The following is a 17,508-nucleotide window of genomic DNA, read 5'->3' as shown; positions in this document are numbered from 1 at the left end:
GTCTAAAGAGTTTTGCATGTTGCTCAACTCATTTTTAAATGTCCATATGGGAAAGCCAAGTGGCAAATATCACCCTTCTCTGAATGTGAAAAAGGTAATGACTTTTTTGGGTGGCCTGTCTTTGCCTCACCTCCTCTTTCCTGCCTTTTGGCCATTTTTTCCCCTATTATGAGCTTATCTCTGAGAAGGCAAATGTAGTAAGGGAGGAATAATGAAATTATTAAAGGATAATGTGACCACTGGCAAGCGTCTCTAGAAAAGCTCAAGGATGTGACCGCGAGTGCAAGAGGAGGATTGGGAAAGAAGGTGGACACTGAATGTTAGCTTTGGTTTGTATTTATTCTCTGAAAGCCATCACGCTGTACCCCCGTCACTCACCACCAGACGTCAGCATGAGCGCCTGGATTGTTACCGAACGGTCATTCTGGAGGCAAAGTTCCTGTGGTTGTTTCCCCCCGGACTCGTGGGGAAGCTCTGGCTGATTTGGTCATTGCCGGGAGGGCAGGGCCCCAGCTTGCTCTTTGGTCCCAAGTGATGATTGATGGCGGCTGAGGTGGCAGCATGTCTTGCCATTGCTACCCAGCTGCACGTGGCCAATTCAGGGGCTGAAACCAGATGGTGTCAATGCCTCCTATATCGTACCTGGCCCACTGCACGTACTTAGCAAATATTTCACTTTTGATTGACTTTGAATCAGACCAGCTGTTCTCCCTTCCAAAGGCTGAATCCCACCGCTCCCCAGAAGAATCAGAATTATTCCTCTTGGGGGAAAACCCAAGTCCTCTTTCAATTAATGTTTAGAAGGAGATGAACATAGTATTATGCGGGTTATTAAGAACATACAGAGCTAAAAGCAAACACCTCCTTAGAAAGGGCGTTCAGTGTGATTTAGCAAAGAATAGCACAAGCATCGACCCACAGAAACAGGAAGAGGAGAAGGTTTAGACCAGGAAATTACCCGGCTGAGTCTGTCTCTGTCTCCGGCGCCCACGTCAGGTGTGTTTTTTGTCCTTCAGGTAACTAAAGAGCATCTCCAGACCCCCCTCCAGCAGCTCCGGCAGAGGTTTGGATAAAGGGTTGTGGGAAATGTGAAGCCCTTTGTCCATGGGGTTCCAAGCGATCCTGGCCAGTCTGCACAGCAGGTAGAGTTCCTCGGGGAGGGTCTGGATGTCATTGTTGTTCAAGTTCAGCAGCTCCAGCCTCGTGAGCAGGCAGAGGGAGCGGGGGAAGGCGTGGATGTTGTTACTCTCGGCAATGAAGATCTGCAGGCTGACCAGGCACTGGATGCTCTCGGCGATGTTCTCCAGGCGGTTGGAGCCCACGTGCAGGAAGTCGAGCTCCCTGAGCGAGAACACGCAGACGGGGATGTGGGCAAAGCGGTTGTGGCTGAGGTTCAGCTTGCGCAGCCGGGAGAGGTCGGCGAGGCTGGCGGGGAGCTGGGACAGGAAGTTGTGCGACAGGCTCAGGACCTCCAGGTTCCGGCAGGCGCTCAGCTCCGCCGGCAGCTCCGTCAGGCAGTTCATGTGCACAAATAGGACCTTGAGGCTCTGGAGGAGGCTGACCTCCCGGGGCAGGGTCTTCAGGCGGTTCCCGCACAAGTTCAAGACCACCAGCCGTGTCAGCTTCCCCACCTCAGGCGGGAGGACCCGGAGCTGGTTGTGGGACAGGTTGAGTTTCTGCACCTCTGACAGGCTCCACAGGAAGTCGGGAGCATCCGTCATGCCCTTGGTGACCAGGCTGAAACTGACGTGCCGCAGGCCGCGCTTCAGCAGACACCGCGGGTCCCTCCCCGAGAGCAGAGCATCGTCCCACGGGGAGAACTTCTGCCTCCCCCGCAGGACCCTCCGCCCCGGGGGGCCCTTGTCCTTGCAGCGGGCAACAGACTGCCTGGCCCCCATTTACCTGCTTTCCTCGTGCTCCTCTGTCGCCGCAGGTGGGGCTGGGCTCCCGGCCCGCTGCTGAAGCCCGGCAGGGAGCCGATCGGGTGATGGGAGCTGCGGCCGGTGGTGGTGCTGCAGGTGGAGTAGGACTTGGGGGGAGGTCCCAGATCCCCGGCTCTCAGGGTCCCAGATGCCTGGTCCTCGGGGTCCCAGATGTCTAGCCGCGCCCCCGAGAGCCGCCCGTCTTCCAGGCTGGGTTGAAGTGGCTTCTCTGGGAGCAGCCGGGCTGTAATGATACCCTTGTCCCTGAGGCTGCAGAACTGAACCTCTCGAGTCCCTCTCAACACCACGGGGCAGCTGTCACTGTCATTCTGCCCGCACTTTATTGGCCTGGTGTGTGCAAACAGGTCAAGGGGAGGCCGTGTCTGACTTTCCTGTCTCCGCTTTTCTGGGTGTCACAGCTGAGCAGGGCGATTAACCAGCCCATCTCCGAAAAGAAGCCAAGGGGAAAAATAAAGCCAGGGTGTCTGCAGGTCTCAGGCTTATCCGGACCGCGGAGCGGAGCTGGGCTGAATGTGAGTCGCAGAGTCACGTTCCCAAAGTTAAGGATCTGCAGACGTAACATGCACACCGATTCAAACCGCGGTGAGTCATGTCGTTGTGAAAAAGTAACAGAAGGAGCCCGGACACCTGGAATCCTCCAGAACAGGGTTTTACACAGTGCTGGTCAGAGGTGACTCCTTGAAGAGAGGGTGAAGGGGTCTTGACCGCACTCCCATTTTCTCCCAGAGAAGCTCTGGGGTCCTCTGTTCTGCAGAGAGCTCCTGGGTTTGGTTAGGTGCTCTGTAAATGTTTGGACAGCCCTTGACCGGCCACTTAGTAAGGAAAGCACGGTGCCTACTGTCCTGGAAAGTAGTCTGAAGAGGCCTCCCTGGGTACACACCTCTCTCCATCTCTCTCTCTCCATCTCTCTCACTGAACAAGTTAACTTATACCCTAGGTAGGTAGAGTCAGTTGTTGGTGTCATGGGCTGAACTGTGCCCCCACTCCCAAATTTCCAACGATGAAATTCTAACTTCCAGTAACTCAGAATGTGACCGTGTTTGGAGACAAGGCCACATGAGGACACAGGAAGAGGACGGCCGTCTGCAAGCCAAGGAGAGAAGCCTCAGAAGCAACCTACCTGCCAACACCTTCTCTTAGATTTGCAGCGTCCAGAATTGTGGAAAATAAATTTCTGCTGTTTAAGCTCCGTCCCCCACCCCGCCCGGCCAAGTCTATGGAGCTTTGTGTGACGTCCCTGGCAAACTCACCCAGCTGGGGCACAGGCGGACACACCTGCATAGGTGAAAAAATCCTAAAAATAAGTTGTGGTTAAGGGGAGAAGAGATATCGAGGTTGATGGCCCAGGCTCTGAGAAAAGGGCATATGGGCTTTGCGAGGGCTGGCTTGGCCCGCAGGCCTGCAGCTTTTGCTGGCACGGCCCTGGCATAGCAGTTGGGCCTCCTGGACAGCAGTGCTGGTCCTGTGACTGTGGTCATCACCAAGCCAGGACCTTGAGCTGGGCTCTGGCTGGGTGCCGCCCCGGGGGAAGCTGCAGGCCCATCCACTGTGGCAGAGCAGCAGGAGGTGTAAGACAATGCCAGGCCATTTCTGCCCCACTTGGCATTTGAGCGCGCTCTGACCCCTTTCAACTGAGTAAGCCCCAGGCACTCCTGGACAAAGGTGGACACTCTAGACTTTTTTTATGGTATATTTGAGTATACCATAGGTATTAATTGGGGACGGTGGTGGGGGAGTAACGTGACTAAATTTGTGCCCTAGGTTTTTGGAGCAGATCACACCTTATATATGTAAATTTCATGTGACAATAGAATTCTGCTGCTTGCATGAGCCTGAGAAATTATGCTAGAATATCTGAAATGTGAGGACCAGCAGGAGCTGGGATGGTTTGAGAAAGAGTCATGGCTTTCTTCTTTGTGACAATTCTCTCTCTTTCCCCTTAATACATTCTTTCCAATAAATACTTTTTGAGCACTTATCAATAGCCAATATTAATCGAATATTTACTGTGTGAAATGCACTGCACTAGGCACTTTACATAGAAGATGAATATTAAAATTATCTCCATTTTAATATGAGGTAAAGGAAGCCAGAGAGAGGTCAAGTTACTAATGCAAGATCAAGTCACTCGCCCAAGTTCAAGTATCTACTCAATGGCAGGACCAGAATTCAAACCCAGTTAGTCTGACTCAACAGCCCTGGCTGGAACCATAAGAAAACTCTGGGCTTAAACGTATACAGAGCTGGAATAACTGTGGCTAGGATATGGTTTTCTGTTTTCAAGTTTCTATGGAGTAGGTCTGGAGAGAACATAGGTAAAGAAATGACTATGTAACCACATAATAGAAATAACTACATAATTAGGCATTAACCCTACTTTCTCTCCCCCAACACAACTAGGAGAAGCCAAAGTTAAAATACCATTCCTGAAGACTTTGGCATAATGGATTTAATCCCCTCCCCAAAATAGTTCAGTTCTTTAGCGAGATTCTCATGTATCAAATGGACGAGTTGTGTGGATAGCTGACTGTTTCTTCTAAGTTTTTGAAACATGGATGATACCTCTTATTAACCATGGTGATCCAGTCCGAGCTCCAGTCAGAGCAGGTTCACGGAGGGGATGGCCATAGTGTCTGGGTTGTGTCCTGTCTATGATGTGGGCCACTTGTGGGCGGTGATTTCCCGGAGCCCCTTCCTACCCTGCGAGTCAAGATTCTCACTACAAGTGAGACCATTGTAGGGAAATGCAAGTCAGACTTAAGGCTTTCTGGTGAAAGCAGGCAAAACCCAAGGCAGCTTTTATTTTCCTCGCATTAAGTTTGGTCCCTGGGGAATAAACAGTAACAGGAAATGCTGTGGGGCTTTGGGACTTACTATTAAGCCTACACATCCAATTTTTGCCAAAAGAGACTCTTTGAGGCTGAGTGGATTTCAGTTTGGCATAAGCCTCAGAGGGCTGCATTGTTGACAGGTTTTTGAAATTCCAGGGCATGTAAGTAATTTGACTGTCTTTAAAACCTAAAGAAGTTATAGAATTATAGAAACATATTTAATAAGCCTACCATGTTAACTACATTGTTATATATTCCAAGTGATTCTTGTTCAACATATGAAAATCAACATTTCTTATTTCTTTAACCCTAAGTAAAATACAACTGAAACGAGGAGAGTATAAAATAGTAGGTTATGAAAACATCCAGAGCTTCTCCTGAATTTACACGAATGGAACATCCATTGAAAATCTCTTTATTGTCACTATGGCTTTTCAGCTTATGTCTACAGATCATGTCTGTTAATTTTGGAAGAAAGAAATGTGCCCGTTTCAACCGTTTGTTAAAATAACCATTTCATTGACTTAAAGTTTTTAAAATAGAAAGTATAGAAAAGTATGGAGACAATTCAGTTAATGTTTTGCATATGTAAATTTCGAGCTTTTTCCTATACATATCTACTTCAATGTATTTTCTTGTACCAAAAAAAATTTCTTTTCATCTGTTTTAGCCCAGGTTTCCTCAATAGCATAGCTGGAGGCAGGAGCTCTGGGGCTAAGCTGGCCACATCTTTGCAGCAAGCCCTGCCTGTTGCTAGGTTTCACAGACATCTGCACGGTGGCTGGACCACCATGTCTCAGAACAGTCCCTGCTTAAGCATCTGTAAAATGTATGTAATGGCGAAACCCAAAGTACATAACAAAATGCCTTAATTCATGGTTATTAATGGTACATTGAAGGTTCATGGTGACCTCAGTAAATGACAGTTGCCCCATGAATGGCAGCTATTATACACATAGACCACCCGTCTTCCCCCCACAGACACCCCTAGATTCATTCACTGAACATCCCCACACGTTTGACGCTTATTCTTCCTTGTTCATGAACTTCACACTCTCGTCAAGGGCAATCAGACCTGTGTCTATGAAGCGTCTCTCACTGATCTTTCACTCACCTTCTGTTTACCGAGTATTTACTTAGTGCCAGGAGCTGTTTTAGACACAGTTATACAGTCTACCTGATATTCAGAAGACTCGTGAGGTAGATATTGCCAACCTTAGGTTAAATATGAGGAAGCTGAGAGTCAGTGGGGTTAACTGACATATAACTAGTTAGTATCAGAGTTCAATCAACACCTGGTCTTCTGATCTAAATCCTGTTCTCTTTCTACCATGTGACTAGCCAGCATCCCTCTGCACAGCTTTTCTTCTTAGTAAAGTGGTTTATTACTACTCTGATTAGAGCATGCCCCCGCCTGCCAGCTCAGAGCCACTGCAGTGAGAGACAGCCCAGCCTGGTGGTCAATGTCGTGAGCCCTGGTTGCCAGGGCTGAGCATCTTGGGTTGTCATCCTAGATTTATTACTGAAAGGCCATGTGAACCGGGGCAAGGTACTTCGCTTGTATGTATTTCCATTTCTTCATATGTCGAGTGGAGATAATCACAGTATTTTATAAGGGTGCTGTGAGAATTAAATGGCTTAATACACATAAAATGCATAGGACCCATCTCCATAGGTAGCCCATGAATAGATGCTAGACAGAGCACAGGAAAGACGGCCAATTCCACGGCTGCCCCGGGGCTTGAGTGACAGGAACTTCATCCGTGCAGGGCGAGCCTCGTCTTTTCCTCTCCTGGACCTTCCTCTTAGCCAAGCTGTGCTGACAATCAGCTCTTTCCAGGGCACAGCATGCTCTCCTGGTGAGCAGGGGGGTCCTGGGGTAGATCCAAGCGCAACTGCTTTCCCTCAAAGTCCGGCTCCTCTTCCAAACTCACTTATCCGCAGGTTTGTTCAGTCTCAGTCTGTTCCTTCAGCTCAGTTAGATTTCAGGCTCCTTATCTCCCCAGATCCCTGAAACAATTCTGAGGACACAGTAGGTGCTCAATAAATGCTCACTGAAATGAACAAACATCTGGGTGCTGATGGAAATCTGATGTGAGAAAATAAAACAACAGAGAAGGCACCTGACTTTCCTGTTTGTTTATTTGTGTGCTGTTTTTATTGATTGATTGATGTATAGTTGATATACAATATTATGTAAGTTACAGATGTACGACATAGTGATTCATAATTTTAAAATGTTATACTCCATTTATAGTTGTTATAAAATACTGGCTATATTCCCCATGTTGTACAAGATATCCCTGTAGCTTATTTTATTTTATTTTTACTTTTTAAAAAATTTATTTATTTAATTTTTAAAATTTATTTTTGGCTGTGTTGGGTCTTCGTTGCTGTGCGTGGGCTTTCTCTAGCTGTGGCGAGCAGGGGATACTCTTCGTTGCATTGTGCAGGCTTCTCATTGCAGTGGCTTCTATTGTTGCGGAGCACGGGCTCTAGGCGCACGGGCTCAGTATTTGTGGCTTGCGGGCTCAGTAGTTGTGGCTCGCCGGCTCTAGAGCACAGGCTCAGTAGTTGTGGCGCACAGGCTTAGTTGCTCCACAGCATGTGGGATCTTCCTGGACCAGGGATTGAACCTGTGTCGCCTGCATTGGCAGGCAGATTCTTAACCACTGCACCACCAGGGAAGCCCTGTAGCTTATTTTATATGTAATAGTTTGTACCTCTTACTCCCCTCCCCCTACATTGCCCCTCCCCCCTTCCCTCTCCCCACGGGTAACCACAATTTTTTCTCTGTATCTGTGAGTCTGTTTCTTTTTTGTTATACTCCCTAGTTTGTTGTAATTTTTAAAATTCCGCATAGAAGTGATATCATCCAGTATTTGTCTTTCTGTCTGACATTTCACTTAGCATAATGCCCTCCAAGGCCATCCATGTTGCTGCAAATGGCAAACTTTCGTTCTTTTTTATGGCTGAGTAGTATTATCCCGTTTGCCTTTAATCGCTTCTCTGTTACTATATTCTGACATTTGTCTGTTTAATGCACCCCTCCGTTTACCCGCGTCCTGTGTGCATGGGCTCATCACATAATCCAGAATTGTTTTTATTGGCCTATAATTGACATATAACATTATATTACTTTCAGGTGTACCACATGATTCAACATCTGTACATATTGTGACGTGATCACCATACTGAGTCTCGTTAACACCCATCACCACACATAGTTACAGAATTTTGTTTTCTTGTGGTGAGAACTTATAAGATCTACTTTTTAGCAACTTTCAAACATGCAACACGACGTTAACTCTAGTCACCAGGGTGTACATTTTATCCCCAGGACATTTATTTCATCACTGGAGGTTTGTACCTTTTGACCCCCTCCACCCATGTCGCCCACCCTCACCTCTGGCAACCACCACTCTGTTCTCTGTATCTATGAGCTCAGTTTTTTGTGTTTTGCTTTTTCAGAATCCCCGATCTAACCGCCATGGCAGCAGCTCCTCGAGCAAAGCTTTGTCCCACAAGCCAAGTCTAGTCCATCTCTCAGAGGAGGCCTTGGTGGTGCCGTCTCAGGAAGGTCCTGGTCCCACCCTCCTGGGAGCCGCAGGGCATCAGGCAGCTGAGGTGCGGCCCCTCCACGTCCCCGTCTGTAGATGGTGATTATGCTTCCTCCTCACTGGCCTGTAGTGAGGATGGATGGGATGTCACTAGCAAAGCGAGTAGCAGGGCACCTGGTGCTACCCTCCCGGAGCCCTCTGTGGTCCATCCGCTCCCCCCCCTCCCCCCACACCCTGGGCCACGGCACAACCGCAGTCTTACATCCCACCCTTCCCCCCGGACACACCCACACCTGACTAAGGAATTGTTCTAGATAAAAGAAGCCAAAAGAGAAACGACAACTAAATGCAATGAGTGATGCTTGATTGGATCTTGAACCAGAAAAAAATTAATTTTCTCATTTTATTTTAAGGACATTAGTAAGATAATTCTGAAATTTGAATAAGGCCTGTAGATTAGATCGTAGTGTTGCATCAATGCCAATTTTATGCTTTGAAAATCATTTCATGGTTATATAGGAGAATGTCATTTTTAAAAAAGAAATACACACTGAAGTATTTAGGAGCAAAGAAGCATAATGTCTACAACTTACTCTCAAATGGTCAGGAAAATGTGCACATAAGTGTATTTTAAAAATATAATATATATATAAAACCGAATAATAAAGCCAAAGAAGTAAAATATTATCATTGGGGGATTATGGGCTAAGAATATGTAGGAATTGTTTGTACCATTTTGAAACTTGTCTCTGTCCAAAATTATTTCAAATTAAAGTGTTTAAATTTTTTTTAAGTAATGGAATATGAAACAAAAATGGTAAAGATGAACAATTAAATAAGTTGCAATTACTCTCTCAGTGTGAAGTAAATTGTAAGAATCATTCAATGGTGGGTTGGCAAGAAGACAAGAAATTGAAGTTTTAAATGGTAGTGGACATTTTTTAATACATAAAATGAACAAAAGAACTGAGGAATTTACCCAAGATGTGTTTAAGCCATAGGAAAGGGAAAGCATAGTTAAAGGCAGCAGTTGGAGAAAATAAAAACATTTCACTTTTGTGCCTGAGCTCAGACTGTTCAATGCACGAGTCTTGCTCTTATGACCTTATATGGAATCTCGGGAGAATCCTGAAAGCAGAGGGGCTGCAGAAAAAAGAGGAGATTGAAACTATTTCTTCACTAGGAGAGGGCGGTGTGCTGGGGGAGAGATGCGGCTCTCAGGAGTCCGGATGCTGGGATTCAAGTTCAGCCCCCGCTTTGCTATCAGCTGTGTAGCTCTGAGACCATCACTCAAGGGCACCAAATCTCAGTTCAACTATCTATAAATCCAGAGGCGGTAAACCAGAGACCGGGGAGTCCTCCCCACTTTAGGAGATAGGTTTTTGTTAAGCATTTTGTATGTTCATTGTTGAGTTTAGACCTTTCAACTGTTTTGAATTATGAGATTAGAATCAGCAGGGGAAGAACACAGACTTCAGTTTGATGACCTACTTGAGAGAGTCTTTGGTGTCTACTGGTTAAAAATAATTTACTTGGCTCCAAAAAGATAGTTGTGAAACTTTTTGGCAGGATGTTATACGGAAGGACTTGACTGTGGTTAGGCCATTTCAAATGAAGCTTGTTGAAGGTGCTGAAGACAAAATCTTTCTTGAACACTCTTGTAGGAAAAGAGGCTGCTTCTGTGTCAACTTGATTCTGAGTGCAGACGTGCTCCTACAATGACTTTCAAAGACGCTAACCTTCCCAAATCCCTCCAGCTCTTATTCTCAGTAGTCATCAAACCCTATGTCCTTTTCATATTTACTCCATGCACTTTCTCTATTTTGTTCTTTCCCTCCTGCTCTCTCCCCACGCCCTGCTTTTCTCCATTTATTTTCCCTTCCATTTAGTTTCACTGTCTATTCTACTCTTTGGAAAAACGCCTAGGGCTCAATCTCTTACAGACTTTCAGTAAACAGAAGAGTTTTATTGTGACATCGGGGCTAGTCTAGCTAGTTGATAGAACTGCTGAATCTGTTAGACCTGTAAAATGTCATTCTTGGGATTATGTTCAGCCTTGTAATTAGTTAATAAAAACCATTACACTGTCAGAAGTCTATTCGGCCCTGCAATGCCATCTTCAGTTTCCCACCTGCCCTTCCCCATCCCCGCCTCCTCCTTCTGGCTGCTGCTCAGGGCAGGGTCCACATCCTGGTGCCGCTGCCCTAGCAGATGCCAAAGTGTCTGATACTCAGCAGTGATGCTGGATGGAATAAGAGACAGAGGACTAGAAACGCTAGGTATGTAGTATAGTAAATACACACAGGCAGATTGGAAAGGGAAGAATTAGAAAAGGTGAGGCAGACTCAATTCCTTTGATGTTGACTACCTAATTTTCCTAATGTACTCCCTGATTTCCTTTCTCCCCTCCCCCTCCCCCTTCCTCCCTCCCCCTCCCCCCCTTCCTCCCTCCCCCTCCCCCTTCCTCCCTCCCCCTCCCCCCTTCCTCCCTCCCCCTCCCCCTTCCTCCCTCCCCCTCCCCCTTCCTCCCTCCCCCTCCTCCTTCCTTCTCCTCCTCCTCCTCATTCTTCTTCTTCTTCTCCTTCTTCTTTTCTGGCCTTTGTTCAATCGCTTTTCAAATCTTTTCTCTAGGCTTTCTCATATTTCCTTTCTCCTCCGGGTCTTCAGGTGAGCTTGCCCCTCCCAGTCCCACCCTCCCGCAAGGACCCCCTCTCCAACCCCCTCTGTTTGGATAACTGTCACTAACCCTGCAGCTCTCCCTGTGCACAAGGATGTTTGCATTTTCAGTTGGGTTTCCCTGACTCTGTGATCTTTTTAGAGACCCAGCCACCAAGGAAAGGTGATCTGGATTTGAGAAATCACCCACCATGATCCATTCTGGTTTGGATGAAAAGTTGTAATGTTTCATTAGTTTCCCTGACAGCTCTTGATATTTGGTTTTTATTTTATGTCGTTATTTGGTAATGTTATTTTTTAATATTCTTTACTGGCTTAAAAAAAAACAGTTAAGGGCTTTGGAGGTATGAAACTGTGGTCAGAAGTCAGTATTTTTTAAAATTATGAAATGGAAATGAGGAAGAGCACAAATAAACAGTGGCAGATGGTGAAAGGCTAGAAATGAGAATGATGGAGAAAAGGACAAAGCAGTCCTAACCAAGGAAAAGAAGGATCTATGCATATTCAGTAACTTAATTCAGGTGAATTCACTGGAGTGTCGGCTGTGAATGAAACAATGGAAGCTAGACGTCCTCAGACAAACATCACTAACCATCAGGGAAATGCAAATCAAAACTCACATCTGTTAGAGTGGCTGTTATCAACAAGACAAGAAATGACATGTTGGCCAGGGTGTGGAGGAAAGAGAACCCATGTGTACTGCTGGTGGGAATGTAAACTGGTGCAGCCACTATGGAAAACAGTTTGGAGTTTCCTCAAAAAAATTAAAAATAGAACTACCCAGCAGTTCTACTTCTGGGTATTTATCCAAAGAAAAATGGAAACAGCATCTTAAACAGTTATCTGCACTCCCATGTTCATTGCAACATTTTTCACAATAGCCAAAATATGGAAATAATCTAAATGTCTGTCAATGAATAAATGGATAAAGAAGATGTAGTATGTATTCATACAATGGAATATTATTCAGCCATTAGAAAGAAAGGCATCCTGCTGTTTGTGAAAACATAGATATGCTTGAGGACACGCTAAGTGAAATAAGTCAGAGAAAAACAAACACTGTATGATATCACCTATATGAGGGACCTAAAAAAGCCAAACGAAAGATTTAGAACCCTTCCTAGTCAACTCCTATGGAGAATGTGATGAGAATATCAGCTCTTTTTGTCATGTTTCTATTTGGGAAGAGTTAACATTTGAACAGCTTGGAAGTTCAGAAAATAGCTTGAAGTGGTCCTCTGTTTTCATCCCCACCCATTAAGTCTACTTTTGTGTCAAGGTCCAACTCCACTCCCTCCTTCTCTTTAACACCTTCTCTGGTCCTTCCATCTCCTAGCCACCTGTCCTCATACTTTGAACTCTGATGGAAAGTGATGGAGCAGATTTTCTCCACCAGAATCCCCTTTGCGAAAATCACTTGAAGATCTTCTTGGATTAAAAGTGAGATTGAAAAGAATGAATCAGTAACAAGAGATGGCCACCAGCTGCCTTCTAAAGAGGATGGAGCTGCTACCTGGACAGCACATAGTTCTGCTGAAGAACAGTGACTAGTTCGGGGATGCAAGTTTGGAGGGCAGTTGCCAGTACAGAGCAGAAGTTCTTTCCATGACAGGAAGGAAAGGCATTTGAGGGGAAAGATGCCAGAGAGGCTGATATAGGGTAATGGGAAGAAGAGAGGCCACGCTGCAGCCTGCTGTCTGGCTGAGAAATCACTTTGGAGAACATCAATGTCAATGTCAAGGTAGGACATTCGAGTTCTTTGCTGAGGAGCACGTGATCTAACCCCCCTCCCACACCCCCATCCCCCAATGTTCACTAAAGCTGACAGTGCTCACGAGGGCTTTCACCTAAACTCGCAGAGCTGAGGTGAGCGTCCGGGCTGGTTCCAGGGATGGAGATGCTGTGTACAGACAGACTGGCAGGTGAGGGGTACCATCTGGAGGAACCGCTGCTCTGCACCTCACCTGTCACCTAAAGCCACATATTCAGGTCTCAGCCTCATGGAAGAGCCAGGCAAGGTACATAAACACAAGGAACACAATCAAAGATTGCATCCTAACTGTAGCCCTGTGTGAAGAGATGGGGGGAGGGAGGAGTTTGCTTCTTGGTACCTTGGTCCGTGCACTTAGTAGGTTCTCACTTGTCTCTACTCCTTCTGAACATCTTCCTAGGCTTCTCTTTCATGTGGGAGGGCACAGTTGAGCATCATGACTACCCCCACCAGGAAGATATAGCCCTTTATTTGGCTAAGCTTCTATTAAGGAGAAGTTACTATATGATTCGATGGGCAGCTCAAAAAATAAGTAAAAGTTTAAAAATCAGCTCATGTCAGATTTGGAGCCCGCAGAGACCGCCAGTGTCCCAGTAAAAGTTGGTAGCATCCTCTCATGAAACTTTTATTAGGATTGTGGTTTTGCAAGTGACAAATCAATTAGTAATGTTTCTTCTGGTAGATGGAGAAGCACAGCTGAGCCTCACACCCATCACGGGCTGACATTTCCTTGAACCTCCCAGATTCAGCCTTCCAGTGTGTTGCAAACGTTATGACACAAATGTAGCAGAACGGAATGCTCCCGCAAGGGCACCAGCCGCTCTAACAAGGCCAGCACAGCTGCCCGAATGCCCAACATAAATAAAACATCAGCAACTACAGGACAAACAGAACGCATAAATGAACTGAGATGCAGACAAGAGCCAGGTTTTGTAAGATCATCCCTTAGTGGATGCGGCTAATGGCTTCCTCGTTTCTTCTCAGATCAGGGCTGAATGGTTGAGTAGGAAGCCTTAGGAAGCCCCTAGAAACCAGGGAAGGATGCTTGCAGAACTTCTAAGTGGCAAACACAGGCCGTCTTGCTGGGGAAATAGTTTTCTAGGAGGCTTAGGAAATGAATGGAGGGAGAAGCAGAGGAAAAAAAGAAATGGGTAGGGGTATTCTCTGTTTCAAAGAGTAATCCTGAAGTCTCAGAAAACCTGTTTCCTAACTTCATTCAACTCTAAATCCATAGGGGACTATGGCTTATGCCAACGTCTAATACCTGCTTGACACCAAGCATGATGCTTCACAGGTAGGAGGAACCCAGTGAAGGTATTGAACTAGTTTTATCTTTAACTTGATTAATTCTCTGTTCCTTCTTTCCTCCAAGCCCTGGATTCTCATTTGACATGACTTTGGTTTCATGAAATCCTAACATCTGATTAGAAGTGGAAAGGCAAGCAGAAAAGACAGAATCATGTAAATCGAAATTAGTGTAAATAGTAAATTTGAGACTTTCACTTCTAGTCAAGATGGGATGTCTAAAAAAGAGGATAAAATCCATGAAACAATGATTTTTAGACATTGGACAAAAGCAAAGGACAGAGATTCCTGAGATAGGAGAAACAAACAAGGTGAGTCCCACCATCGCCTGGAGGAGAGGGCAACCAGGAAGAGCTGGGCAGCCTCCCCGAGTTCAGGAGAAGATTTTGGGAGGAAGAGGAGGTCAAAGGGCTGGAGTTTTCAGGGCAGAGAACCAGAGAGGCAAGAGCTCCATAGAGAGAGCTCTAGAAATCTGCAAACGGCCCCTTCCCCTCTGTCTGCAGAGTGCCAATCAGCATAGGCACGTCATGAAATGATCCGAGGCCAGGAAAAGAACCACCGGAAAGGATTACAGAGAACAGCTGCTTCAACTCACACAGGACCAGCCATCGTTTTTGCTCCAGAGTGGAACCCTTGCCATTTATACACATCAGCTGGGGGAGGGGGGTGGGGGAGGGATGGATTGGGAATTTGAGATTAGCAGATGCAAACTATTATATGTAGAATGGGTAAACAACAAGGTCTTACTGTACAGCACAGGGAACTATATTCAATATCCTGTGATAAACCATAATGGAAAAGAATATGAAAAAGAATATATATATATATATAATTATATATATATACATATATAATTGAATCACTTTGCTGTACAGCAGAAATTAACCCAACATTGTAAATCAACTATACTTCAACAACATAAATTTTAAAAATATATACTACATCAGTTAAAGGACTCATGTAGTATTGCCTCAGTAGTGGAAAAACTTCAAAAGCAGATGTGCTTGTACCCAGTCAACAAACCTACAAGCAAGTCACAAAAGGATAGAATCCTTTTCAAGGAAATGAATGGCATTCCAGAACAAAGCTCAAAAATATTTATAATAACACAAAATATCTAGGCTCTAACAAGGTAAAAATCACAACTTTATTGTTATCCAATCAGAAAATGCTAGGTAGGCAAAGAAGTAAGAAAATATGACTCAGCTGCAGACTGGAGGAGACCCCTTTGCAGATCTAACACTTAAGGAAGAAATAATACCAATTCTATACAAACTCCTCAATGAAATTGCAGAGGAGGGAATACTTAACAACTCATTCTATGAGGCCAGCATTACTCAGATACCAAAACCAGACAAAAGTATTACAGGAAAGAAAACTACAGACCGATAACCCTCAAGAACATAGATGCAAAAATCCTTAACAAAACTGTAGCAAATTTAATCAAGCAATATATTAAAAGGATAATACATCATGTCCAAGTGGGGTTTATTCTAGAAATGCAAGGTCGATTTAACATTTGAAAATCAATCAATATAGTTCACATATTAACAAGCTAAAAAAGAAAACTACATGATCATCTCAATAAATGCAGAAAAATCATTTGACAAAGTTCAACATCCATTCCTGATTTAAAAAAAAAAAACAAAAAAACTGTCTACAAAGTAATAGAAGGAAACTTCCTTGACCTGATAAAGAGCATCTAGAAAACACCTACAGATAACATCACACTCAATGGCTAAAGATTAAAGTCTTTCCCCCTAAGATCAGAAACAAGGAAAAGATACCCACTTCATCACTTCTATTCAACATTTACTAAAGGTCCTTGCCAATGCAATAAGAGAGGGAAAAGGAAGAAAAGTCTTCTAGATCAGAAAGGAAGAACAAAAGCAGAGAGGAGCAAAAATTACCAAGGGGTATGAAGAAATTTTCAAGTTGTATCAAAGGGCAGATTCCTTGCTAAATAGGGATGTCTGAGAATGGAACAGTGTTGGCCTTCCAATCAGAGTCTTTCTAGGAAATGAAGAAAAGTGGGTAAAGCATCACTAACAATCAGTGCTTTTATTTTCAATTACCTACCCCAAACTGGTCTATTCAATTTGAGAACTAGACAGAATATTCATCCCTTTTATGTGTTTTCAGTTGTATTCCCATCTGCAATGATGACTCTCTTCTCTGTCTGCTCCATGTGACTCCAGGGCCTCTCCTCACCAGCCTACCTAGAATCAGCCACCCCATTGCAGGCACTCTTCCTCTAAGCCTCATTTCCAGGACCATCCCTTTTACAAATCTTCTCTGGCCACTTAATGAGCCCCATTTTGCTCTCTGCCCTCTCCTATCACTTTATATTTGATGTGCAGATTCCTAGTGGCTTTTCAGTTCCTACCTTGAACTTTAATTGTTCAAGGACATGTGTATTTCCTTCACTGCAGAGAAAGCACCTTGAAGGCAGTATTGCATTTCACTCAACTTTCTAATCACATGAACCTCTCTCCTGGCTAAGTCATAGCACTGAGCAGATACCAAGATGTGTAAGAGAAAAGAATAGGGATACAGCGCACAACTGTGTGCCCACAGCTTAGATTAAGAAATGACTAATTACCACGACCTTGGGAATCCCACCCGTGTCTCTTACCAACTCCATGGTTGACATATTATTTAACTTAACCAGGTTTAAAGCCAAGCAATAGCTCCATAGTTTTGCTAAATGATACGAGGAACTTGGAACACCATAACTTTGATTACTCCTTTTTTTGTAGTGCCTTTTTCTGTCTTGTTTTTATTTCATCCGACAGGGTTGATTGATATTATTTTATACAGCCAGTGTTTGCATAAATGTATCCTTTCTCAGTGTTCCCTCTTACATCTCAGATCTATATTTGGGGTCCTTTTCCTTTTCATGAAACACTTCCTTCAGAATTTCATTAACAAAAGCTATTGGCTTTTTTATTTTTTTACATATTTTTTTGTTTTATTTATTTTATTATTTTATTTTTTTATTTTTGGCTGTGTTGGGTCTTCGTTGCAGTGCGCAGGCTTTTCATTGCAGTGACTTCTCTTGTTGTGGGCTCTAGGCGTGCGGGCTTCAGTAGTTGTGGCACGTGGGCTCAGTAGTTGTGGCGCACGGGCTCAGTTGCCCTGTAGCATGTGGGATCCTCCCAGACCAGGGCTCAAACCCCTGTCCCCTGCATTGGCAGGCAGATTCTTTACCACTGTGCTACCAGGGAAGCCCTATTGGCTTTTTTATTGATCTGAAAATTATTTAAGTTGACATCTATTTTCTCTAAGTGCACTAAAAATAGAGTTTCACTCTCCTGGGCCTCCCACAGTTGCCTGTGAAAAATCAGATCTCAGAATAAATCTCATGCCATTGTTGATAATATGTGTTTTCTCTCTAGCTTTTGAGAAGATAGCTTTGTCTC

General features: G+C 44.7%; 1 protein-coding gene across 1 annotated transcript in view; it reads right to left on the bottom strand.

Moving 5' to 3' along the window:
- Positions 1–7,741, bottom strand: part of LRRC30 (leucine rich repeat containing 30) — an 85,116-nt gene extending 77,375 nt beyond the window's left edge. The window contains exon 1 of the mRNA XM_082418736.1: positions 959–7,741. Within this exon, the coding sequence (XP_082274862.1) occupies positions 993–1,898 (906 nt within the window). The 5' untranslated portion in view covers positions 1,899–7,741 and the 3' untranslated portion in view covers positions 959–992. The remainder of the gene's footprint in view (positions 1–958) is intronic.
- Between the last annotated feature and the right edge of the window lie 9,767 nt (positions 7,742–17,508).

The sequence above is a fragment of the Balaenoptera physalus genome (assembly GCF_965194825.1).
Source record: "Balaenoptera physalus genome assembly, chromosome: 12".
NCBI lineage: Eukaryota > Metazoa > Chordata > Mammalia > Artiodactyla > Balaenopteridae > Balaenoptera > Balaenoptera physalus.
The sequence above is the reverse complement of the archived record's forward strand: the minus strand, read 5'-3'. Positions and strand labels throughout refer to the sequence as shown.